Source organism: Kogia breviceps, chromosome 4 (genome assembly GCF_026419965.1).
Source record: "Kogia breviceps isolate mKogBre1 chromosome 4, mKogBre1 haplotype 1, whole genome shotgun sequence".
Classification (NCBI taxonomy): Eukaryota; Metazoa; Chordata; class Mammalia; order Artiodactyla; family Physeteridae; genus Kogia; species Kogia breviceps.
This window is the reverse complement of record NC_081313.1, coordinates 179,332,827-179,357,218: the sequence shown is the minus strand read 5'-3', so window position 1 is coordinate 179,357,218 and position 24,392 is coordinate 179,332,827. Positions and strand designations below refer to the sequence as shown.

The 24,392-nt window shown below is 58.1% G+C and overlaps 2 protein-coding genes and 1 long non-coding RNA gene across 10 annotated transcripts in view; 2 read left to right on the top strand and 1 right to left on the bottom strand.

The window, feature by feature from the left end:
• Positions 1–4,751: 4,751 nt before the first annotated feature.
• On the top strand, positions 4,752–13,794 carry MPND (MPN domain containing). Of its 4 annotated transcripts, none has more exons than XM_059062058.2 (13): positions 4,752–4,840; positions 4,939–5,207; positions 5,940–6,176; positions 8,537–8,669; positions 9,247–9,331; positions 9,531–9,627; positions 9,929–10,001; positions 10,080–10,156; positions 10,996–11,164; positions 11,267–11,337; positions 11,880–11,969; positions 12,662–12,754; positions 13,550–13,794. In XM_059062058.2, the coding sequence occupies exons 1-13, from the start codon at positions 4,834–4,836 to the stop codon at positions 13,634–13,636; spliced, it is 1,488 nt and encodes a 495-aa protein (XP_058918041.1). In that variant the 5' UTR covers positions 4,752–4,833; the 3' UTR covers positions 13,637–13,794. The 4 variants fall into 4 exon arrangements, with proteins under 4 accessions (XP_058918041.1, XP_058918039.1, XP_058918040.1 ...); XM_059062056.2 differs by having other exon boundaries at positions 8,408–8,669; XM_059062057.2 differs by having other exon boundaries at positions 9,929–10,156.
• Positions 13,795–13,957: 163 nt separating this feature from the next.
• Positions 13,958–24,392, bottom strand: part of SH3GL1 (SH3 domain containing GRB2 like 1, endophilin A2) — a 33,392-nt gene continuing 22,957 nt past the window's right edge. Inside the window, exons 2-11 of one of the 5 annotated variants that reach the window (XM_067033053.1) lie at positions 21,583–21,682; positions 19,621–19,689; positions 19,214–19,286; positions 18,239–18,382; positions 17,719–17,852; positions 17,401–17,559; positions 16,951–17,054; positions 16,135–16,259; positions 15,911–15,970; positions 13,958–15,498 (exon numbers count right to left, since the gene is read on the bottom strand). In XM_067033053.1, the coding sequence (XP_066889154.1) occupies positions 15,266–15,498; positions 15,911–15,970; positions 16,135–16,259; positions 16,951–17,054; positions 17,401–17,559; positions 17,719–17,852; positions 18,239–18,382; positions 19,214–19,286; positions 19,621–19,629 (1,041 nt within the window). In that variant the 5' untranslated portion in view covers positions 19,630–19,689; positions 21,583–21,682 and the 3' untranslated portion in view covers positions 13,958–15,265. Of the gene's footprint in view, positions 15,499–15,910; positions 15,971–16,134; positions 16,260–16,950; positions 17,055–17,400; positions 17,560–17,718; positions 17,853–18,238; positions 18,383–19,213; positions 19,287–19,620; positions 19,690–20,464; positions 20,583–21,582; positions 21,683–24,392 lie in introns of those variants that run through there. The other 4 variants (XM_059062075.2, XM_067033054.1, XM_059062074.2 and 1 more) reach the window with 4 other exon arrangements.
• On the top strand, positions 17,704–24,174 carry LOC136794114 (uncharacterized). Its single transcript, XR_010840469.1, has 2 exons — positions 17,704–18,402; positions 18,791–24,174. It is a non-coding gene; the product is annotated as an uncharacterized lncRNA (long non-coding RNA).

Genomic DNA, 24,392 nt, shown 5'->3' with positions numbered 1-24,392 from the left:
TGTTGAATAAGAGTGGTGAGGGTGGACATCTTTGCCTTGTTCCCAGTCCTAAGGGGAAACGTGGGATTTCCCTGGCAGTCCAGTGGTTCAGACTCCATGCTTCCACTGCAGAGGGCACGGATTCAATCCCTGGTTGGGGAACTAAGATCCCGCATGCCATGTAGCGCGGCCAAAAAAAAAAAAAAGTGTTCGTCTTTCACCATTAAGTACAATGTTAACTGAAGTTTTGTAGACGTGCTTCACCAAGCTGAGGTAGTTTCCCTCTGTTCCTAGTTTGCTGAGAGTTTTTGTTATGAGTGGGTGTTGAATTCTGTCAAATGCTTTTTCTGCATGAATTGGTATGTTCTAATGATGTTTCTTCTTTAGCTTGTGTGTTAGTTTTCTGTGGTCGATATAATAAATTATCACAAATTTAAAGGCTTAAAACAACACAAATGTATTATCTTACAGCTCTGCAGGTTAGGAGTCCTACGTGGATCTCACAAAGCTAAAATCAGGGTGTTGGCAGGGCTGTTTTCCTTTCTGAAGGCTCAAAGAATGAATCTATTTCCTTGCCTCTTCCAGCTTCTAGAAGCTTTCCTCATTCCTTCCTCCATCCACAAAGCCAGCAACTGTGGGTAGGAACCTCACATCATATCACTCTGAATTTCTTCCATAGTTCTCTTACTGACTCTCTTCCACTTTTAAGGACCCCTGTTATTACATTGGGCTCAGCAGATAATCCAGGATCATCTATTTTATTTTATTTTAAAAATTAATTAATTAATTAATTTAGCCTGCATCAGGTCTCATTTGTGGCACGTGGGATCTTTTGTTGTGGCGGGAGGGCTTCTTAGTTGAGGCATGCATGCGGGATCCAGTTCCCTGACCAGGGATTGAACCCCGGGCCCCCTGCATTGGGAGCGTGGAGCCCTACCCACTGGACCACCAAGGAAGTCCCAGGATCATCTCTTTATTTTAAAGTCAGCTGATTAGCAACTGTAATTCCATCTACAACCTTAAATCCCCTTTGCCATGTAACCTAAATATTCACAGGCTTTGGGGATTCAGACATGGACACCTTCAGGGAACCATTATTCCACCCACCACAGTCTCTTAAATATGGTGGAAAACACTGATTGAATTTGGCATACTGAACCAGCCTTGCACCCCTGGAATAAACTTCACTTGGTCATGATGTATATAATTCTTTTTATGTATTGCTGAATTCTATTTATTAATATTTTGGTAAGGATTTTTGTGTTTGGATTCATGAGGTATATCCTGTAGTTTTCTTTCTTTGTACTCTTCTTATCTAGTTTTGCTGTCAGGGAGATGCTAGGTTCATAAAATGACTTGGGGAGACTTCCCTGGTGGTCCAGTGGTTAAGACTTTGCCTTCTAATGCAGGGGATGCAGGTTCGATCCTTGGTCAGGGAGCTAAGATCCCATATGCCTCCGGCCAAAAAAACAAAACATAAAACAGAAGCAATAATGTAACAAATTCAATAAAGACTTTAAAAATAGTCCACATCAAAAAAATCTTAAAAAAAAAAAAAAAAAAAATGAAGGCTTCCCTGGTGGCGCAGTGGTTGAGAGTCCGCCTGCCGATGCAGGGGACACGGGTTTGTGCCCCGGTCCGGGAAGATCCCACATGCCGCCGAGCGGCCGGGCCCGTGAGCCATGGCCGCTGAGCCTGCGCGTCTGGAGCCTGTGCTCCGCAACGGGAGAGGCCACAACAGTGAGGGGCCCGAGTACCGCAAAAAAAAAAAAAGAAAAGAAAAAAAAAGAGAATTGGGAAATATTCCCTCTTCAATTTTCCGGAAGAGAATATGTAAAATGGTATTAATTCGTCTTTGAACATTCATAGAATTCTCCATCTGGGCCTGGAGATTTCTTTTTGGGGACTTTTTTTTTTTCCCCAAGCAAATGAATACTTTTATTAGCATGGTAAGAAACGTTTTTTTTTTAAACACATAGGGTTTTGACCTCAAATACTTGTCAGGTCTGCTACAGAAATGAACGTGTAGCTAAACAATGTATGAATCTTGAAGATACCTAGTTCCTTTTTGGGAACTTTTAAAATTACAAATTCAATTTCCTTAGTAGTTATAGGGCTTCCTGGACTTTATACGCATAGCAAAGAATAGCCTTTGGAATCTGCTCAAGAACTGTGTAGTCTGGGCAACCTCTTCATCTTCTGAACTGTCTGGTAATGTTGATTATACTATCTGCCATATAGGGGTGCTGTAAATGGTTAATGGTTAATAAGGTCACAGTAGTTAGTTTTTTTTTTTAATTAATTAATTAATTTATTTTTGGCTGCATTGGGTCTTTGTTGCTGTGCACGGGCTTTCTCTACTTGTGGCAAGCGGGGGCTACTCTTCCTTTCTGTGCCCGGGCTTCTCACTGTGGTGGCTTCTTTTGTTTTAGAGCACGGGCTCGGGCTCTAGGAACGCAAGCTCGGTAGTTATGCCTCGTGGGCTCCAGAGCGCAGGCTCAATAGTCGTGGCACACGGGCCTAGTTGCTCCGCGGCATGTGGGATCTTCTAGGCTCAGGGCTCGGACCTGTGTCCCCTGCACTGGCAGGCGGATTTTTAACCGCTGCACCACCAGGGAAGTCCACACAGCAGTTAGTTTTAATTTTATTTATCAAAGGCAATGGGGAGGGAGGTGGTCATAGTTGTATTTTATAAAGATCCCTCTGGGGCCAGCCAGGGTGAGAGATGGGCAGGGTGTGGGTGAGTATGGAGGCCTGAGTCCCTAGGAAATGATCCAGATGGGAGAGGCTCGAGATCCAGCCCTGGGTTTTATAAGAGAGCCAAAGAGAAAGTAGGCAAGGGTATGGGGGAATAAACGGGCCAGTTTGAGCTCTGCTGAGTCTAAGGGGCTGGGGGATGCCTAGTTGATGGCTGGCTCCTGGGTGGGTGGTGAGATGACTCCAAAAGGAGGTTTGGACTGGACACAAAGTGAGTGTCAATGAAATTTAACTATCAAGTTAAGAAGAAGAAAAAAGGGAATTTTATTTGAGCCAAACTGAGGATTATAACAGAGGAAGCGGATTCTCAGAAAGCACTGAGAGCTGTTCTGCCTGTTAGAAGCTGAAGGCACAGTCATGTAGTTTATTTATTTATTTATTTATGCTGCACCACGGGGCATGCGGGATCTTTACTTCCCCAACCAGGGAGCGAAAGCGCCCTCCCTGCAGTGTAAGCATGGAGTCTTAACAACTGGACCGCCTTGAGGCAAAGGATCATACATCAAATTGACATACTGATATTTTACATAAAGTTCACCAAGGATAGATAGTCCAGGTAAGCCCGTAAAAAGGGAGGAGCAAATCATCCTGATCCCCTACAGAGCTGGGAAAGAACACTATTCTTTTAAGAAGTTACATTTACTGTTGACTAGGCATTCCCATCTTCCCATGTTTGAGGATCGCTGGTTAATGTGTAATGCAGACTGGGGAGAGAGGGAGGAAGGAGGTCCAAAAAAACAGAGAATTTTGTTTACTTTTTCTTGTCCTGCCTTAAAATACAAATTTTATTTCATCATGAGTAATAATAATCATTCACTTTCCCTAGCTCTTACTCTGTCAAGTCTTGGTCTTTAACAGCTCTGAAGTAGGAATTATTATCCCCAGGAGGAAACAGGGAGGTGGAGACGGCCAAAGTCACAGAGCTGGGAAGTGATGGAGCAGGATTTGGAGCTAGGTCCAGTCTGATTCCAGATCATCCTGGCTGCACACCCCCGCCCCTAACATCCTGTCCCCTCTTCTAGACTGGGGTCGGGTAAACCCATCTGCGGCTGAGCCCAGCCAAAGGTTCCCTGCAGCTTAACGGAGCCCCCATCCCGGGCTTTAAGCCCTACGAGGGGCTGGTGAGTCCCAGCGCTGGGAGGTGGCCCTGCGCCTCGGAGCAGAGGTCCCGGGACAGTGGCCACCAAGAAAAGAAACGGCTGCAGCTGTGCGGCGTACTTCTAGCCGGGCTCAGCCCACAGGCACGAAGCGCTAGAGTTGGGGGGGGGGGGTAGAGGCCGCGAGCTAGGTTTGACCCGCGAGCTGATTGGCTAGCTGAGACAAGACCCTACAACTGATTGGATGCGTGAGGCCGGAGTCTCCTGCTGACTGCTAGAGGAGGAGCAGTTTAACACTGATTGGCTGGAAGGAATCCAGCCTCTACCGTCTATTGGCTGAAGATGAAATGACCCAGTTATAATTGGTTGGCTGGCTCTGCTGTGATCCAATCATGGAATCAGTAGAGGGCCGCCGGGGAGGGTGGAAGTTAACCCTTTAGAGACTGCCGCCCGGCTTGGGCTGTCTACAGTCGCGGCGCGGGGCTGCTTCACCATTCTATCACGTAGCCCCAGAGCAGTGTGGCTCATTCTCCCGGGCCTCAGAGTCTCCCCAGTCCCAACAGCCGAGGCCTGTGTTTCCCTCAATAGGGAGGTCCGGAGTGGCCGCGGACCTCAATTTCCTCGCTCGTCGTAGTGGGCTGAGCCCCCCTTGTCCCCCAGCCCCAGGCCTCAATCCTGTAGGCGATGGCCTCGGGTGGAGTCATTGGTTCTCCGAAAGCGTAAGTCCTCGGCCTTAGCTTCCCCAATGGTACCCTGAACTCTCCAGCCCCCTCCCATGGAAGGTGGTCTCAAGTCTCAGTTTTCCGAATGGTCCCAGAGGGCTGAGCCGCTGCCTCCCTCTCCAGCTTGTGCAGGCCGGAGGCCCGACTTCCCCCGCTCGCTCCTGCTGACCCGCCCACCGGCGGCGGCCAATGGCTGGGGCGCTTCCCCCTCGGGGCGGAGCCGCGTCACTGCCGGGAAGAAAGAACCAGAGGCGCGCTGGGCGTGTGGCTGAGCGGCCATGGCAGGTACGGCGGGCCTGGCGGGGGGGCCGGCAAGGCGCTGGGTGGGGTGGCTGGAGCAGCTCGGGGTTCGCGGCCCCGCTGCAGCCTGTCGCTGCCCGCAGCTCCGGAGCCGCTGTCCCCCGCGGGCGGCGCGGGCGAGGAGGCGCCAGACGAGGACGAGGACGAGGCGGAGGCCGAGGACTCTGAGCGGCCGGGGGCATCGGGTGGCGCGCGCAGCGGCGGCGGAGGCGGCGGCGGTGGCGGCGGGGCCGGGCCAGGGAGCTGCGGCGGGCCGGGGGGCGCGCTCACCAGGCGCGCCGTCACGCTGCGGGTCCTCCTCAAAGACGCGCTGCTGGAGCCCGGCGCCGGGGTGCTGTCCATCTACTATCTGGTGAGCGCCCCCTAGCCGCATCCCATCCTAGCTGGTGCAAAAGGGGAAACCGGAGTCCAGTGTGCTTTCTTGCCTCAGGCCGAGCCCCGGTGTGGGGAGGGGAAACTGAGGCACGGAGCATCCTGACCCAGCACGAGCCCTTCTGGGCGGGAGAACATTGTTCACCAAACTCTGCACTCCACAAAGGGGAAACTTAGGCTCAGAGAGGACACTAGTGCCTTCCTGACTGTGTGACCTCACTCAACTTCTCCGTATACCAGTTTTCCCATCTGTAGATGGGATTTTCTTTCCTCCCATGGGGTTGCGTGAGGACTCAATGAATAAAGTGCTCAGCAGTATGCCTGCTACACAGTAAGTGCTTTGTAAGTGTTTGCTATTATTACTATTGTTGTTACTGTTGCTGTGCTCTTTGTGAGTGGGAGCAATTTGTGAATTGAACACCTGCTGTGTGCCAGGCTGTGTTGGGTGTTAGGGACACAGCAGAGATCAAGAGAGACCCTGTTCCTGCCCTTTGGGGCTCACAGTCCAGTGAAGGGAGGGGGGACAGTCATATAACTGGACAGTTCCAATCCAGGCTGATCGGGATGGTACCTAAGCTGGAAGCCTTCCTGGAAGGAAGCATGAAGTGGTTACCAAACCCTGGGAAGCAGCATGGGGTCAGGGAGGACTTCCCAGAGGAGGGGTCTTGATGGGTACCAGCTCCTGGGCCCAGCCAGCCCACTGTCACTGCAGGGGAAGAAGTTCGTGGGAGACCTGCAGCCCGATGGGAGGATTGTGTGGCAGGAAACCGGCCAGGTGTTCAACTCACCCAGCGCCTGGGCCACCCATTGCAAGAAGCTGGTGAACCCGGCCAAGAAGTCTGGCTGTGGCTGGGCCTCTGTCAAGTACAAGGGCCAGAAACTGGACAAGTACAAGGCTGCCTGGCTCCGGCGAAACCAGCTCCATATACCTGCAGCTGCCGCCGATGAGGTGCGTCCTTCAGCCTTCCTGACTCACTGTTGGATAAAGAGTACCCAGAGAGAGGATGTTGGAGCTGGGGCCTTGAAGGATGAACAGGAGTTGGTCAGAGAAAGGTGAATGGAAGAGTTTTCTAGAGGAAGGAATGGCATATGCAAAGCCTTGTAGGCATGAAGCAACACATGCTGCTTAGGGAACCATTATTAGCTGATGCAGCTGGACATTCAGATGCCTTGGTAGCTGTCAGCAGGGACCAGATCTGGGAGGGTCTTGAATGCCATGATAGTAATAGATATTCTTTGAATGTTCACCAGCTGGGTTGAAGTTGGCTAAGGACCCTCTCTGGGTTCCTAGTCTTTTTCTTATGTAAAATAGAGATGATAACGGTACCCAGGTGTATTACACACACACACACCTGGCTGGAAAATCTGTTATCTTTAGGGCCACTGGCAGGCTGGAAACTCAGGCAAGAGTTGATGCTGCAGTCTTGAGGCAGGATTCCTTGTTTTCCAGGAAACCTTAGTTTTTGCTCTTAAGGGCTTTCAACTGATTGGATGAGGCCTATTGATATCATCAAGGGTATTCTTCTTTATTGAAAGTCAACTTATTGTAGATGTGAACCACATCTACCCAATGCCTTCAAAGCAACACCTCGACTAGTGTTTGATTAAATAACTGGGTACTATATCCTAGCCAAGTTGACTTTTAAAACTAACTTTCACACTATGCCATAGGGCTATTCATTCAGCATGTATTTAGTAAATGCCACCTGTGTGCCAGGCCCTCTTCTAGGTGCTGGAGATAAAACAGACACCAAAATGAGAAAAAAATCTCTGCCTTCATGGAGAGAGAAACAAACAAATAAGTCCATCTTACTGTACGTTGGCGGAAGTAAGCAGGGGCAGGGGATGGGAGTAGTGGGAGGGTTAGGGTGGTCAGGGAAGGCCTCACTGAGAAGGTGACATTTGATCAGTGAATTGAAGGAGGAGAGGGAGGGAGCCATAAGGCTTTCTGGAAAACAGCACATGCAAAGGCCCTGAGGCTGGACTGTCGCTGGTGTTTTTGAGAAACAGTGAGGCTCCAGTGTGTCTGAAGCAGAGTGAGCAAGGGATAGAGAGGGAGGAGGGGAGGACAGGGGCAAGTCGTGCAGTTCCTCATGGGCTGCGGGGTGGACTTGGGCTTTTACCCTGAGGGAGGTGGGAGCCCTGGAGGGCTGTGGGCAGAGGAGGGGGTGGGACCTGACTCAGGTGCTCACGGCCGCCCTCTGGTGGCTGCTGTAGGGTGTAGGGAGGACAGACTGGGGCTGGGGCATGAGAGTAGGAGCCGGGGAATCAGGGTGCAGGTGATTGTACAGATCCAGGTGGCTGATGATGGGGTGGACCAGGCCAGCCATTGAGGGGGGAGGAAGTGGGCAAGTTCTGGTTAATTCTGAAAGTGGCTCTGATGGGATGTGCTGATGGATCTGATGTTGGTGTTAGATGTTTTGTTCTGAGCAAGTGGGTAGACAGGATTGCCCTCCTCAGAGATGTGGGGAGGAGCAGGTTTGGGGGGATGGTCGGGGCAGGGTGGCCATGTTGAGTGTGAACCCCCCGCGAGGAGATGTCAAGGAGCAGCTGGACCCCGATTCAGGAGCTCAGGAGAGCCCCAGGCTGGAGTCAGGACTGTGGGCAGTTGTTCAGGGGGTAGATGGGGTTTGAGGACAGCCAGGCGGGATGTGGGTGGGGAAGGAAAGAGGCCCGAGGACCCAGACCTGGGCCAGCAAGTGAGATGGGGGAGAATAAGGGGGGGGGTCCAGGAGAGGTGGGAGGGAAGCCAGGTGAGTGGGGGGGTTCCCTGAGGAGTTTCCGGGAGGAGAGGAACTGACCTGGGCAGACGCTGCCTAGAGGGGGGCGGGGGGACAGAGACTGAGATGTGACCATTGTGTTTGGACACAGAGAGGTCACCTCGGCAAGCGGTCTTGAGGAGAGAGCACGGGGAGAGGTTATTGAGAGAATCTGGTAAAATAATCCATGCAAAGTGCTGGCTTGCTTGCTGGATGAATGCAGCAACAGGGCATATGCTAAATGCTTTGCACGCATTCTCATTTCACCCTTACGCCACCCCTGTGGGGCTGGAGGTCACTGTGCCGTTTTACGGATGAGGAGACTAGAGCCCAAGGTCTGTCTGTAATAGGCAGAGGCGGGATTCGAACCTGCGAGGTTAGTCCACAGCCTGGATTGTTTCTGCTCCCTCCCTCCCTCTAGTGGGCACCTGGGGCAACGACAGGAACCGAAGGCTCAGGCCAGCCAGAGGTCTCTTTGGAACTTGCCGGGAGGGTAGGGAGCAGCCAGCTGAAAGTCCCGTCGCTGTCCCCCCAACCCCGACCCCGCCAGAGCCCGGCCAGCGAAGGAGAGGAGGAGGAGCTAATGATGGAGGAAGAGGAGGAGGAGGTTCTGACAGGAGCCTCAGCGGAGGACAAGAGTCGGAGACCAGCTGTGAAGGGCCCCTCGGAGCCTGTCCACCCTGGTGAGAGGTGGGGGGAGGAGGGGAGGAGGAAGGGCAGGAGGCCGACAGGACTCAGGTGGGGGAGGAGGCTGGGGGCAAGTCTGGCCTTTCTTTTCCTTAGAGCCCCCAAGAGGCCTGGCTGACTTCCCAGCCCCCGCTGCCTAATTTCACTCTCACTGCCTGACTTTAAGCTCGAATACTAGATTTCTTGGTCCCACTACCCAATTTCTTCATCTGCTGCCGGATTTCTCCACCATACCGCCCGATTTCCTTGCTTCCCCATAGGATTTCTTTGCCCTGTTGCCTGATTTCTAGCCCTGCCGCCTGATTTCTTTGCCCCGCTGCCTGGTCCTCACCTGACTTCCTGAGCCCTTCATCTGAGTTTTTAAATCTCTTCTGTCTGATTTGTTAACCTACCGCCTGATTTCCCAGTCCATTTGCCTGATTTTTAAGGCTGCCCCTGGAGTGTTTTGTGTTTTTTGTTTTGTTTTTTTCTTTCTCCGGCTGTCTGGTCTTCATTTTCCAGTTCCTGGCTGGGGAAGGAAATGATGCTGCCTTTTTTTTTTTTTTCTTTTTCCCTTACCCCCCAACCCCGCAGAGGCCACGCCCCCAGGGAAAAGGGTGGAAAACAAGATCCGGGTACCTGTGCGCTACTGCATGCTGGGTAGTCGAGACTCTGCCAGGTCAGATACACCCCATGCCTGCCGGGACCCTCACCCCCATCGGTGTGAGCTCTTGCCGGCGTACGGGGAACAAAGGCAGGGCTAGGGTGGAGACAAAGCCTCAGGTCCGAGCTGGCTGTGGGCAGCTGGGGAGCCAGTGTGGGGGTGAGGGAAGGGCCTGGGGGTTCCTGAGGCTGTGGAACCCTCCTGGCTCCTTCAGGAACCCGCACACCCTGGTGGAAGTAACATCCTTCGCAGCTATCAACAAGTTCCAGCCGTTCAACGTGGCCATCTCTAGCAACGTGCTGTTCCTGCTGGTGTGTGCCCAGCTCCTACCTTGCCCCTTAGGGGTCAGGGGCTCTCAGGCCTGGGCAGGGGGTGTGTCTCCCCTCCCCCCTGCCCCGACCAGAGGATCCCTGGAAGGTCGGCTCCATGAGAGCAGAGACGGTGTCTGCTCTGTTCACTACCGGTAAACAGTAGGCACTCAATCAATGTCTGAATGAAGAAGGAGGTGGGTGGGCTGACCCCATCACGGCGCAAGGGCCCTGGTCCTCAGGACGGCCTTGGGGCGGCGGTGCGCAGGCTGAGCGGGTCTTCCAATGTCCCTCCCCTCCCCAGGACTTCCACAGCCACCTGACCCGCAGCCAGGTCGTGGGGTACCTGGGCGGCCGCTGGGACATCAACAGTCAGAGTGGGTATTTGGGGCCTGTGGGCAGGGGGGTGTTTGGGGCTGGGGTCGATGTCCATGCCTTCTCCCGCCTCCGCGCAGTGCTCACGGTGCTGAGAGCCTTCCCCTGTCGGAGCCGGCTGGGGGACGCGGATACCGCGGCCGCCATGGAAGAGGAGGTGAGGGGGGGGCGCGCGGAGACTCGGCGTTGTGGGGAGGGCTGGCACGGACACAGCTGCCCCGGCTACCGCGTCTTGGCGCCTAGCACCGTGTCGCCACTCAGCAAGGGTGCAAACGGGTGTGTGTGACCTCCGGTCCCCTCACCCGTGACCCCCACCGTCATACTTCCTTCTGTACAGACGCCGCCGCCGGCCCCTTCCCCTCTGAGCCTGTCTGGCACCTGGTAAAGGCCCGATAAGTATTAGCTGCCGTCCTTAATGTTTTCATAGGGTGCTTAGTATGCGCCTGCGCTCCACACTTACCTCGTCACAGGGCACAGAATGGGTGTGGGTTCTGCGCTCGCAAGTTTCTCCGCCCACTTCTTCGTTTCTGTTTACCCTGTCTCTTTAACTATTGATTGAGTGCCTACTATGCGCCGGGAATTGTTCCTTGAGCTGAGGATACAGCGGTGAGCAAAATAACCTTTTACCTTAGATTTATGTGAGGAGCGTCTTTGTGGTTTTTTTGGGCCGCACCACTCGGCTTGCGGGATCTTAGTTGCCCGACCAGGGATTGAACACCAGGCCCTGGGCAGTGAAGGCGTCGAGTCCTAACCACTGGACCACCAGGGAATGTAGCAGCAACTTCTTTACGTTATTTGTTGACTGTCCCGTCCCCCCCCCCCCACTGGACACTCGCTGAGGGTGGAGCAGGGTGTGTCTCCGTCACTGCTGTGTCCTCAGGCCTGGTACACAGCAGGCGCTCATTAAATGCTGGCCGCGTGGGGCTGGATGGGTGCCAGGCACGGGAGCGCACTAGGGCTGCTAGAGCCCCTGGCCCCGCACGTCTCTGCCCCCAGATTTACCAGAGCCTGCTCCTGCGGGGCCTGTCGCTGGTGGGCTGGTACCATAGCCACCCGTACAGCCCGGCGCTGCCGTCGCTGCAGGACATCGAGGCGCAGATGGACTACCAGCTGCGGCTGCAGGGCTCCAGCAACGGCTTCCAGCCGTGCCTCGCCCTGCTCTGCTGTGAGTGCCGGGAAGGGGCGGGAAGGGGCGGGCGTGGGGCCCCAGCCGGCCCCAGCCGGCCTCCACGCCCAGCCCCTTCTCTCTCTCTCTCTCCTCCCCCAGCCCCTTACTACTCTGGTAACCCGGGCCCAGAGTCCAAGATCTCGCCCTTCTGGGTGATGCCGCCCCCTGAGGTAGGTGGCGCTGCTGGGGGGGAGGCCTGGGGCTGGGAGGCGTGGGCGGGGCCCCGTGTGGGTGTGGGAGGGGTCAGGAGGCCTTGTTAGCAGCAGGAAGCGAGAACTCTGGTTCCGGCTCATCTGGGGGGCTGGGGCCTGCTTCTCTCATCTGTGAAATGGGAACATAATCATTGCCCTGAGGCGGTGGGTGTGAGGGGTGTTGAAAAGGTGGGTGCTGTACCTGTAGCATGCTGCTTTTGCCACCAAGGTAGCCTCCTTCCTGAGCCCTGTCTGGTTTCATTCCCCAAGTCCATCTCGGGGTCAGAAATCAGCTTTAGTAAGGAATTCCGGAGCCATGGCCACTCCTGTGTGTGTGGGTGGTGGGGAGGGTGCCACCCTTCCTCCCTAGTCACATTGCTGGGTTCCTTTAAGGTCTCGGGCGGCTCTGGGTCTGATCCGAGTGCGGAGCCAGGCCCGGGCACTTCCTGCTGTGCTCTGCTATCTTGGAGGGGGGCCGGGTTGGGGGTAGCTAGTGGTGACTGGCGTTGTGTCTCTGCCAGCAAAGGCCCAGTGACTATGGCATCCCCATGGACGTGGAAATGGCCTACGTCCAGGATGGCTTCCTGACTAATGACGTCCTTCATGAGATGGTGAGTTCACTGCCGCGCGAGGTGGGTGGGGGTGGGGTGGGTGCCCTGGGAGGAGCAGGTGGGAGCCGAGGGCACCCAGCTGTTTGGACATGACACTGTAGGACTTGGGAAGCGCGGGCTGAACGAGCCACATCAGGGCCCAGTCACGCTCCTCTTCCCGCTCCTGAAAATCACGGGCTCTTAGGATCAAGTCCCAGATCCTTGCCTCAGCCCGTCCTACCTCTCCCCCCTCACCCTCCGGGCTGTTCTGGAACATGCTAGGGACGCTCCCGCCTTGGGCCTCCACAGCTGCCAGTGATTCTTCAAGTGGGGACACATGAGAACCTCAGGTGTTACTCGAACAGCAAGCAGGCACTTAAAACAAACGGAGCTAGTTCGTCACACCTGTGACTTCACTGACGTTACTACTCTGGCTGAGGCTAAACTACGGAGCCATGTCAGGGCTGGGGCGGGTATAGAGAATCCCATTCAGTGTGCCTGCTGCTTCTGTGGAAGTCGTCTCCCCCCTCCAGGGGGCCCTGCTGCCAAGCCCCTAATTTCTCCAGGACCTGGGTAACATCTGCGTGCCACACTGCATTAGACTAGAGGACCCCCGAGGGGTGGCAGCACTGTCTGTCCCACTCCCTGCTGTATCCTGAGTGCCTGGCCTGGGAAGCGCGGTTGCTGGGGCTCACCTGCTCCCCATTCCTTAGATGCTGCTGGTGGAGTTCTACAAGGGCGCCCCTGACCTCGTCAGGTTCCAGGAGCCTTGGAACCAGGAGCACACCTACCTCGACAAGCTCAAGGTGAGACTCATGCCGAGTCCCGTGCAAACCCCTCCCTTTATAAAGGTCTCTGGGAACCCCGGGGTCACCCCCGACCCCCCAAATATATCCGTGGGCAGCTTGAAGAGAAGTGAGTTCTTACCTGGGCCTGGACAAAAATACTTCAGCCAGAAATGAGTGCTACCAAAGAAAAGTCGTGTTTTATCACATGGGGGTGGTGACGCTGGTGGACATCACCATCGAAACACAGATGAAAATGCAAAAGCCCCATAGACCTCATGACCCCTGGGACATCCCGGCTAGAGATGCTGCTCTGGGCCCTGCTTCTCCCGGGGCCGCCCACGGAGGTGCAGGAGGGCTTCTGAATCTTAAGCGGCAGCAAAGCTGAACTGAGCAGAGCAGCTGGTGCTGGGAGTGGGTTTGTCTAGCCCGCCGGCCCTACGGTTGGTTAACGGGACCTGTCGGCAGGGGCTCCACATACTTCCTGCCTGGGAGTCGTTCTCAGAAGACACTACCCACTCCGCTTTGCAGAGAAATAGCTTCATGTGTTTGTTTTGTTCAGACTTACAGTGACCAGGGCTTAAAGCTGCCACTGGTCACCTCCCAGCCTGGTGCTAGGTGGGTGGGGTGGGGAGGCCTCTGCACACGAGGGGGGCACGTGTAGGAGCAGGATTTGGAAGGTGTGGAGGAACCTCACCCCCCAAGGATGACATCCCCAGGCCTCGGGGTGTGGCTTTAGGGACACGGCTGCGCGCTTGGGTTAGGAGAGCCCCCTGGCAGGCTGTAGCCCTGAGGCGCCAGGCCTCCTTGTTTCAGATCTCCCTGGCCAGCAGGACGCCCAAGGACCAGGGCCTGTGCCACGTGCTGGAGCAGGTTTACAGCGTCCTCAAGCAGGAGAGCTGAGAGCACCAGCCTCCGAGGACCGGGGAGGCCTTTGCTCAGACGTGGCTCCCCGAGGCTCTGCATGAGGGGAATGCGCCCAGGGCCTTTGTGCTGCTTTGTTCCTGTGTGACAGGTGTGTGACGGCAGGGGCTCAGATAATAAAGGAGAAACAGCCTAGGCATGTGTCTCACGGAGGCAGGAGGGGTTGCTGCTCATGCAGCCGTGGCTATGGGGAGGAGCCATGCTGGCGCCTGGGCAGATGACAGCCATCCCTCGTGGCCCCCACCCTGGCTGGAGACCCCTTCAGGAGGGCCCGCCCTGCACCACAACCAGGCAAGAGGCTGTAGAAAGAGACATTTAATACTTTTTTTAAAAAATCAGGATTACATTTTGATCTGCCCTAGACTGGGATGTCTGTCTCCTCCAGGTACTGGTGACCGGAGGCCTCTCGGAGGAGCAAGGAGGGACTGGTGTCCTTGGGGGCTTTACCGGGTCACCAGAGGAGGGGAATGTGAACCAGGCCCGGGGTCCCCTGTCTAGCCCAGTTTTTGATTAGGCAAGAGGGGATGTGGGTACAGGGCTGGGGCCCTGCTGGTCTGGGGGAGATGGCCTGGGCCACTGTCCAAAGGGGGTATGGTGGCTGGCTCACCACGGTGGTGCCCATGACTCCCCCAGGGGTCCCAGCAGCCCGGGGTCTGGGAACATTCACTTAACAAAGCCTTTGTGCTTGACCTTCCACATAGTGGAGGCTGGGCTCCCGTGGTCATGTGTGGGGTGTGTGTGCGTGTACACACACATGCGCGCTGGCAGCTTGTGCCAGAGAGATGCTCCATGTGCTTGGGATGCAGTGGTGGGCATGGGTGTTTGGGCTTAGTGCCCTGCAGGGGGGAGATGGCCTGTGTTTAGGGGCCCTGGCTCCTGAGAACCCCCAGGCTCATCTTTCCCCAAGTCCCCAGCCAGAAGAAAGGGGTGAAACCCTTCCGGGAAGGTGGCATCTGTAGGCATTTAGGGGCCTAGGGAGCTCTGGAGGGGGCTGGTAGTGTCCAGGGGGGATTTAAAAGCAGGGTGGAGAGTCTCAGCCAGGGGTCTTGCCCAGACCAACCCATCACACCGATGTTCAGTCCTATCCTGTTAAGGGCAGGTCTCTGGGCAGAGCTGGATGGAGATGGGAGAGGATGCGTGTGTGTGTGTGTGTGTGTGTGTGTGTGTGTGTGTGTGTGTGAGAGAGAGAGAGAGAGAGAGAGAGAGAGAGGAGAGAGAGAAGAGAGAGAGAGAGAGAGAGGAGAGAAAGGAGAGAGAGAAGGGGGGCCCACCTGGAGTTACCAGTCCCTGGAGAGGCAGGAGGAGTTAGTGTTTCTAAGAGCACCTTAGTGTGAGCCTCCAGGGTGGGGTGGGCGGAACTGGGGGGGCAGAGTTGTGAGCAGCAGGAAGGAGGAACACTGTCCAGCCCCCAAGATGGCCACGTGGAGTGGGGAAGGGAGCCCCCACCACCAGGGGTGAGCGCTAGTGTAAACAGGGGCCCCGCCACCCTGGGGCCGGGTCAGGCCCAGGGCGGGCCACCCCGCAGGCTGTGAGCACTGCCTGGCTGCGGGCCGTGGAATGCAGAGATCCGGATGGAGGGCTGCAGGCCGGCACACCGCTGAGACGCCGTCACTGGGGCAGCGGCACCAGCACCTCCACGTAGCTGAGGGGGAAGAAGCCGGACTGGCCGTGGAGCATGCCCTCGTACCAGTTCTCGTCGATCTGGTTGGTCAGCGTGATGATGTCGCCCTCGTGGAAGCCCAGCTCCCCGTCATTCTCAGGCTCAAAGTCGTACAAGGCCTTGCAGCTCGGCTGGTCCAGGGGCGCTGGGGGCGGGGGAAGGTCCAGGCTGTCACCTGCCCCTGTGGGTGTGCAGGGGGATGTCGCCTCCTCTCCCCTCCCCTCCCCTCCCCACCCCCTTGTCCTGCCCACTCACTGCTCCTTGCTTTCCCCCAAGGAGAGCCGCTCCCTCCTCTGTGGCCCCCACTGATACCAGAGGGAGCCAAGTGACAAGGGGAGGGAAAAGGGCTCTGTGAGTGGTCACCAAAACACTCCTGGGAGGAGCTGGGGACACCCAGTGGCATCAGGGTGACAGTGACCAGAAGCACACAGCTCTCAGGGTACCACTTGGAACAGAGGGAAGCCCAGCTCCACTTCTACCAGAGAAGGGGTGGAGGAGAAGGACCCTCGGGGCACAGGTTAGAAGGCAGCATCGTAAACCGTAAACCGAGGCAGGGGCACGGGGCAGGGCCTGGGCCCCTTGGGGACACTCACGCATGCTCCTGCTGCTGGGGGTCCGGGTGGGCTTGTCGGAAGATCGGAAAGATGACGAAGCTGCTTGCAGACAAAGGACAGAGGTGGGCTGAGAATGCTGGCGTGGGGCCTGGTGCCCATCCTTGGGGCTCCTTGTGCAGAAAACTGGCCCTGCGGTTGGATGGGTGGCGGGTTGGGGCTCCCCCGAAGGGGCCTGGGCAGAGTGGTGCCCTCTCCTCCATTACCTGTGATCTTGGGGGCCGTGGCGCAGGGGAAGCCCCCGTTGGACTGCTCAGGCTCTCCGAGGTCCAAGGGCTCCCGGGGCTTGGGCTTATACTCCCGCTTGGGGCGTGAAGAGGCTTCCCGCATCCTGCACGTGGAAGGACGCCTGTGAGCAGCTGCAGGGCCGCCTCTTGAGCACGCGTATCTATCGAGGTCAGGGAACAACGCCTCCGCCCCCAGCGATTTATGCTGCTGCCCCGGGACTCGGGATGCACATGGGAGGTGGTGAGAGGGGGGTCCCCAGTCATATCTCCAAGGCTACCTACAGGTCTGGTCCTGTCTGGTCCGGACCCCCAGAAGCCTCCTCGGCAGTGGCAGCTGGGGAGCTGGTGCCCAACAGATAGCCCACCCCTCACCAGTGAACCACCACCCACCGCGGGGCTTCCCTTCTTAGGCCCGGGACGCTGCCTGACTGCAAGATGGTCCTCGGAGACAGGGAAGGAGAGGAAGGGGCTCCTCAGGGGCAGGGCTGGGCAAACCCTCTCCCCACAGGACACCCCAAGCCTCTCCTCTGGGGACCAGGATGAGCATGATGAGGTCCTGCTCCCTCCTGGGACCCCCTGCCCTGACTCATGCAGCTTCGGGATCCTTTCTGAAAAGGAAGTAACCCCGCTGCTCTGGAAGGAACATGTCACGGTGGGGCTGGGTTGTCTGGGGGCAGGGGCGTCCCACGGGTCGCTCAGGGCTGGCCCCGGCAGCCACAGCACCCAGCCACTGGGCCTCCCAGCCAGCAGGGTGGGCCGGGGCTCGCGTGGGGAAGGCCGGGGGGCCAGGCCCACCTTCGCTTGAGCTTGTCAGCCAGCTCGTCCAGGATCTGCACGGCCTGCCGGTGGTAGTCCAGTTGGGCATCCACCAGGGCAGAGAGCTGGCTCACCTGCTCCACCTGCAAGGGACCAGCCAGGGCTGAAGAGCTGCCCTCCTTCTGGCCCCCACCTCTGGCTGCCTCCTGCAGGGAGCCCTCCCAGATTGTTCCAGATGTGGGCCCAGCCCCCACCTGACCCTTGAGCTGCAGCCGGAGGAGGGTGAAGGGCCTGAGGAGACCCCAAAGACTCAGTGGGCCAGTGGCTTCCTCTGGGACTCCTGTTCCCCCTTCCTTCCCTTCACGCCCTGAACAGGCACAGAGCCTGCCCAATAGCCCTGGGAAGTGGGTGCCACTGGGCTCCTGTCTCAGGGGGCTCCCCCAGGGTGGTGGGTGCACGCGGGGAGGGGCTCAGGGCCCACACACGTACATCAGTCTCCAGGAGGTTGTGCATGCTGGTCTCGGCCACCTCCTTGGACTCCTCAAACTTCTCCATGGCCTGGCGCAGCTCCTCATCGGGGATCTTGCCCTGCCGCTTCTTCTTGTAGTCAAAGTCCAGGCGGCGGCCCTCCAGCTTCTTCAGGTGGTGCTGGGGGCCGGGACGAGGGTCACACCGCGTGCCCGAGACCTCGGGAAGGGCCACCTGATGCCCTGCAGCCCTTCCCACTGGGAAACCTGGCCCGAGCTAGGCTGTATGTGTGTGTGTGTGGGGGGGGAGCGAGGGTGGGCCTGGAGCAGCCCCACATACCTGGATCTCCTTCAGGTCCTTGTCGCACAGGTTCTGGAGGGGATCGATGAAGTTCTGCTTCACCTCTATGTCCAGGGAGTCCTTCACCTCAGCCAGGCGCTTCATGGACTCCCCAGCATCCAGCAGGGCGTCGCCTGGGGAGAGGATGGGGTGGTGGAGGAAGCCGTCACAGGAGGCCTTGGCCTTCGCGGCCGAGGCACACCCCACGGCCAAGGACCTGGACGCCAGAACAGAGAACGAAACAAGGGACGCTTAAGTCTGACCCGGAGCCACGGGGGCCGGTGGTGACAGGTGTTCACAAGCCGCCCTCCCACCACTTGGAAGGCACCCAGGTCCACCGTGGGCCGGGAGGGTGGCTTTTGCATGGCCGTGATGCTGTAGGCAGCCCTCGTCCAGGGGACCAGCCAGCCCTGGAGAAGATCCTCAAGCTATGGGGGAAGTGCCAGCCTGCTGGCAGCACAGACACTCTGGCCCCAAGCTCTCAGGCCCGCCCCTGCCTCCAGCCTCCCCCCGGCCTCACCAAAGTTGGACTCGCCGCCCAGCTCCTTCCCATGGCGGATCATGCACTCGCCCAGCAGGCCCTCCGACTGCGGGTAGCCAGGGTTCTTCACCTGCCCTCGGATCTTGGACACCGTGTTGAGCATCGTCAGCTTGGCCCGTGAGGCTAGAAGAGGGAGGGGCCAGGTGGGTGTGGTCTCTCAAGGAGCCACCAGACCGCCAGCTGCCCCCTTCTGCCCAGGGGGTTGTTTATTTCTGAAGTGCTCCCTCGGCCCGAGGAACCAGAGTGTGAGAAGAACCTCCCAAACAGATGTTCCCCCTCTGCTCTGGTCCTCGTGCAGGAGTACTGGCAGTGGGCAGGAGAGGGGGCCAGCTCCTCAAGACCCCCAGAGAAGCGGGGTAGGCAGGTAGAGGTGTGGACAGGTACAGGTACCCCCAATGCAGACCTCTACCGGGGGTGGGAGGTGAGGGGCGTGCCTGCACCTTTGCCAGCTCCAGTCTGTCCCCAGCGTAGGCCTCAGGTGGACACGGCTGCTTTTGCTGCCTGTCCTGCATCCTCTGCCTTTTACTACAGGAACCAACATTTGGATTTTCCTCCAGGAAGAGTCCCTGCCTCCCTCTCAGCCTCGGAGACCCCACCGCATGCTCCAAAGGCAGGCTTGTGGCTGGGGCCTGGCACCTGATTCAAATTGGTCCAGAGAGTTGATTGGGGGGAAAAGATGCTCTTTTCTGCTGAGAGCATTAGCTCTACGGATAATTTAAGGCTAATGTTGCTGTGAAAAGCGAGAGCTGACAGATAAAGCAGAAAGGAAACGCATGACCCTGAGGACATCCTTTGGATGCCTGGATCCAGCCATGCCTGAACCCGCCTACCCCTGGGCATTTCAATGCTGTGGGCCCACGCACTGCTTCTTCATGCTCCGGTAACCAGAAGATTCTGGACTGATGAGACCCGAGGAGCTGGGGGCAGACCCCTTGCAGCTGGCTGGTGCCCTACCTGGGTTGGGCTGAAGATACTCGATGGTTCTGGCCAACACTTCTGTCACAGCCTTGCTGGTAACATCCACCTTCTGTAAAGAGAGTCCACGTGTGGGGTTTCGAAACCATCAGGGCGCCTGAGGCCAAACCAGGAGCACCTGGACAGCCCTTGCCCTGGTCCCAGTTCCCCAGCTGCCTCAGAGCCCATGCAACAACTGCCCGCTGCTTCTGGGGGCTGCCTCGCCTCCCTGCCTCCTTGCTGTTGGCTGTGCTGTGCCCCCGCCGCTGCCTGCTCTGGGCTGGAGGGAGGCCTGCGACCCGCCTAGACCCTCCCCGGTAAGCCTCGCCTCCCCCCAGATGCCAGGGCCGGGCCCTACAGGGGCTGGTAACACTGCCAGCGTCAGACAGGCACCCCTCTCCCGTTACCTTCTCCATCTCTTTGAAGTCATCGTCCAGCTTGGTCCCTTCAGCCCCTCCGACCTTCTCACTGACCAGCTGGGGAACGAAAGGAGGGAAGAGAGTGTGAGCCTCAGGGGAGGAGGGCAAGGGCCCAGGCATCCACGATGGCTTCCCAGGGATGCTGAACGTGGCAGCCAATGGAAAAACGGGGAGCCAAACGAGCTCCTGCTCCAAACCCACAAACTCCTGCAAACCCAGAGCCGGGGGCTCCTCCTGCTGGAAGCCTTCCCTGGCTGTGCCCACCCGGTCAGTCTGTGCTGGCGGCTCCGCAGCCCCTGAGAGGGTCCCCCACCCCCACGGGGTTGTGCAGACTGTCTGGGCCCCCCGCACACGGCCGTGGGGCTCACACCCGGATGGGGGTGCTGTGGTTCAGCGAGACGCTGAGGCTCACAGAAGCCCCTTCGCTCAGAGAACTGTGGCCTCCCTTTCCCACTGAAATCCTGCCTCTCCACGAAGGACTCTCGGGGACCAAGGGTCTGCACGCCCCAGGGGCACCTCTGAGAGGCGAGCAGGTCCTTGAGGCCAAATGAACATGAGGACTGCCATGGGACAAGCGCCGAGTGGGAGGGAAAACCTGCCCCACACGGGCCAACTGTGGTGCCCAGAAGTCACTTCTTGCGTGCACGGGTGTGAACACACACAAACACACACACAATTTCCTGATGGCCAGCAGCAGTCTCTGCCCACTTGTCAGGGCCGCTCCCGGGGCTCCTGAAGGCACGCTAACCCTAACCTGTATGGTCTTGGGCTATCAGCTTCATTGGGCCTCAGTTTTCACCTCTGTAAAATGGGGTGACAGGTGTGCACTCACCAAGCTGTGGCCAGGCTCCCATGGGCTGCTGTGTGCAAGTGTGTGGTCAGGGGTACTCCTGTGACACCCATGCTGCCCACACCGATGACTACTGCTACTTTCCCCGCTCATCTTGGTTCTCTAGGGGGACCACTGGGGTCAAGGGGAGTCTGGGGGGACCTGCACGCCCCTGCAAGTCAGTGTTCTCACGGCAGCTGCACCCCGGGAGCCCAGGAGGGGACGGGGCACAGAAAGGAAGCAGGGCTGGCTCAGGGCCCCTCCACCATGCACCAGTCTCTGGGGGACCTCCAAGCGCAGGCAGGGGCTGCCCTCCCGTTTTTGACTTTATAAGGAAAGACCCTGGTCTCTCCTAGGTGTTTCTGGGGTGTTCCACTTTATTTCATGGGGCAGTTTCACTTCTTTTGATTATGGTAAAACAGGACGTTCTCAAATTCAGTGGTTGCCAGAGGGAAATGAGTTAGGTGTCTGATGTGAGACAAGACACTTTTGGTGAACTGAAAGGGTAGCTGAAGTGCTGGGGCTCAAAAACCACACCTTCCGGGCCGAGGGCCTGCTCAGTACAGGGGACATGGGAGCCCCCAGGAAGCAGCCCCTGCTGGCGGGGACTACATCCTTCCTCTGAGGGGAGAGGGCACGGGCAGACCCCACAGCCTCTTCCAGGCCCTCCAGGAATGTCACCTCCCCATCTCCCCTGGGAGCACTCTGACAGCTCCCATGGGGGGCCTCCTTGCTCTGGCACCTGGGGTGCTGTGCTGGGAACATCTGGGTCCCTACCAGTCTCCTCACCCCAGCTCCCACCTGGGAGCTCCAAGCTCCAGTCCCTCAGGCTGACTGGCCCCAGGTCCCTTCTCTCCAAGGCCCACAGTCCGGAACCAGCACAAGTGGACGGAAGGATGACAAAAGGCCAAAAGGGAAAAGTGGGAAAAAGCAAGCCGCATGCCAACCACAGCAAGAGCATCAGCAAAGGGAGGCTGTGCTGAGGGCGGGGCTGTGCCCCAGAGGAGGGGCCTGGGGAGCCCCCAGGAGGAGGCCGGAGGGTGGGGAGGGCCCGGAGTGCCCCGTCTGTGTGGGAGGCCAGGACCCTGCTGCTCGGTCCTGCTTGGGGACCCCGCACACACCTTTTCAGGCCCAGCAAGAGCAGCAGCACCGCCATGGAAGTAACACCTTCACGTGTAGCGTCTGCATCCAGCACTCCCCACAACTGATGGTGTTCCCCAGCTGCGGGAGAGGAAACTGAGGCGCAGCCCTGGCAGGGGCCCTGCGGGCTGAAGCCCACTCTTCTCTCTGCAGTTACTGCCGCCGCCCCCCCACTCCGGCCCCCGGTGCAGAGGGGCTGCCCCGCCGGCGAGGCACGCCCCCCGGGGTGGGGGAGGCAACAGAGGGGGTGGGTGAGCGTTGCCCACTCTCCGGCAGGGCCGTGACCGTGGTGGTGTGGAAATCATGGCCTCCTGGGCTTGCCCAGCTGGGTGGGAGCCTGAGTCACCAGCAGTGGGCCCACGATGGCTGCCACTGTGACACCCATGTGGGTGCCTCCCTGGGGGAACGTGTGGGGCCCAGGCCAAGCGAGGTGACAGCCAGGGCTGACGGGTCGCTGTGGAAAGGCTGCGCACGGCCAGAGCTGGCAGCGGCCTTTGGAGATGAACTCGCTGTTGCCCGTCACACGGGCTCTCAGATCTCAGCCTGGCTCCCCAGCTGAATGCCTGGCTTCACTTCTGCCCTGGCAGGGCGCTCAGGGACCGTGAGTCCCATGAAGGCCCAGAACGGAGTCTTTTCTGAGGAGGCCGGGCAGCTGTCCGGTAAAAAGGTCCACGGGTGGTTCTGAGACCAGCCACCAGGTGGGACTGCTGAGTGAGTGCTGCTCTGTGACCCTCTGAGCGCAGGCCTTCCTGTGTCTGTCTGTCCCCTGTGCTGGCGGCTCTACTGAGGTATTGCTGGCCTGTGCACGACCCACCAAGGAGTGCACACCTCCGCCCCGCAGGAGGCTCCCTCTGCGGCCTGTCCCTCTGGCGGTACCTCTCCAGGAAACTGCACGAGCCAACCCCCCACCATATGTTTGGTCTGACCTATGTTACTGCCCTTGTATTATTTCTAACCTCTGAGAGGAACGTGCCCTGCCCGCAATTCAGCCTGCAGGCACCTCCAGGGCTGCAGCTCCGGGTCCCCCTAAGTGCAAACTGCAGCTTAGACTGCAGAGCTGGTTACTACCAGCCAGAAAGTGGAAGGACCCCCGACCTGTTCGCTTCCCCGTGTGCCGACCCATTTGGGCTGCTCCGCCAGCGACGGCCCCAGCCCAGCTCCCACCTGGACTCTGAATGGTCAGATTTACGACGACACGACCCCCAAGTGACCGCGACAGGCAGAGGGCACCCACTTCAGGCTCTCACAGAGAGGAGCAGTGGAGCCGCGTGGTCTAAGGACACCTGCCCCAGGCACCTGGGAAGTGCACGAACTTGGAACAGAGATGGGGCTTCATCCCTGAGCACCTACACGACCTTCACCCATGCAAGCCGCCCGTGGGCACTCATAATAAAGACCACTCGGAGAAGGGGCTGTTCTCTCAAGGACTGGCGTTCTTTGGCCTTCTAGACTTTGGCCATGTTTGGAGAGGAGCGAGGAATGTGACTCGAGGGAGAGAAAGAAAGAACGCGCAGTGCAACAATCTGAAAACACAAGACAATGTACAGCAAGAGCCGGCAGGGCAGCCGCTCCGGGAGTCGAGCAGAGAACAGGAAGGCAGGAGAACCTTCTTTCCCCCAGGGAGGGACGTGGGGATGGATGGCTGCCCCAGGCCAGGCAGGCACGCTGCAGTGGCCCCTCGGGGGCAGCGGAAGCTCGAATCCTGCCGAGTGGGATGCACCAACGGGAGGCCTTGTAATTGAATCATCTCAGCGGGGAAACCTGATCAATATGACATGGAAAATAAACAGCCGATCTGCAGGCTCGGTGACCGGGGCAGACGATCCGCTTTGATGAATTAAGAGTTTAAGTAAAAAGAGCAGCAGGAGGAGGCTGGCAGAAGAGCCGTGAGAGAGAAAAGCAGGGCTGCTCAGGGCCTCTTAATGCAGGGTGGGTGCTCTGCACGTCCTGCTCAGCACCCTCGCGCTTCGTCCAGCCGATATGCTCTGTGGGGCCGCCTGCCGCACTCCAGGTTAACAGTGGAGGTCCCCATCCTCGCCCGACTCCCCCGATTCCCCTCCTGCCCTCCGCTGGCTAACTTCTCCCTGCCCCGACCCCGCGCTACAACAGAGCAGCCCCTGCCTCTCTCTCCCTCCTCAATGGTGAGGAGCCCAGCGCCAGGCGGAGGGGGTGCACATGGGGGCAGCCGCTCTCGGGCACTGGCTGAAGAGTTGGACTAAAAGGAAGGACTTCCTGCTGGTGCACAGGGGTTAAGAATCTGCCTGCCAACTCAGGGGACACAGGTTCGAGCCCTGGTCCGGGAAGATCCCACATGCTGCGGAGCAACTAAGCCCATGCACCACAACTACTGAGCCTGAGCTCTAGAGCCCGTGAGCCACAACTACTGAGCCCATCTGCCACAACTACTGAAGCCCACGTGCCTAGAGCCCATGCGCAACAAGAGAAGCCACCGCAATGAGAAGCCAGCGCACCACAACAAAGAGTAGCCCCCACTCGCCACAACTAGAGAAAGCCCGCGCAGCAATGAAGACCCAACGCAGCCCAAAATAAATAAATTTATAAAAATAAATAAATACGGCTTCCCTGGTGGCGCAGTGGTTGAGAGTCCGCCTCCCAATGCAGGGGACGCGGGTTCGTGCCCCGGTCCGGGACGATCCCACATGCCGTGGAGCGGCCGGGCCCGTGAGCCGTGGCCGCTGAGCCTGAACGTCCGGAGCCTGTGCTCCGCAACGGGAGAGGCCACAACAGTGAGAGGCCCGCGTACCGCAACAACAACAAAAATAATATAAAT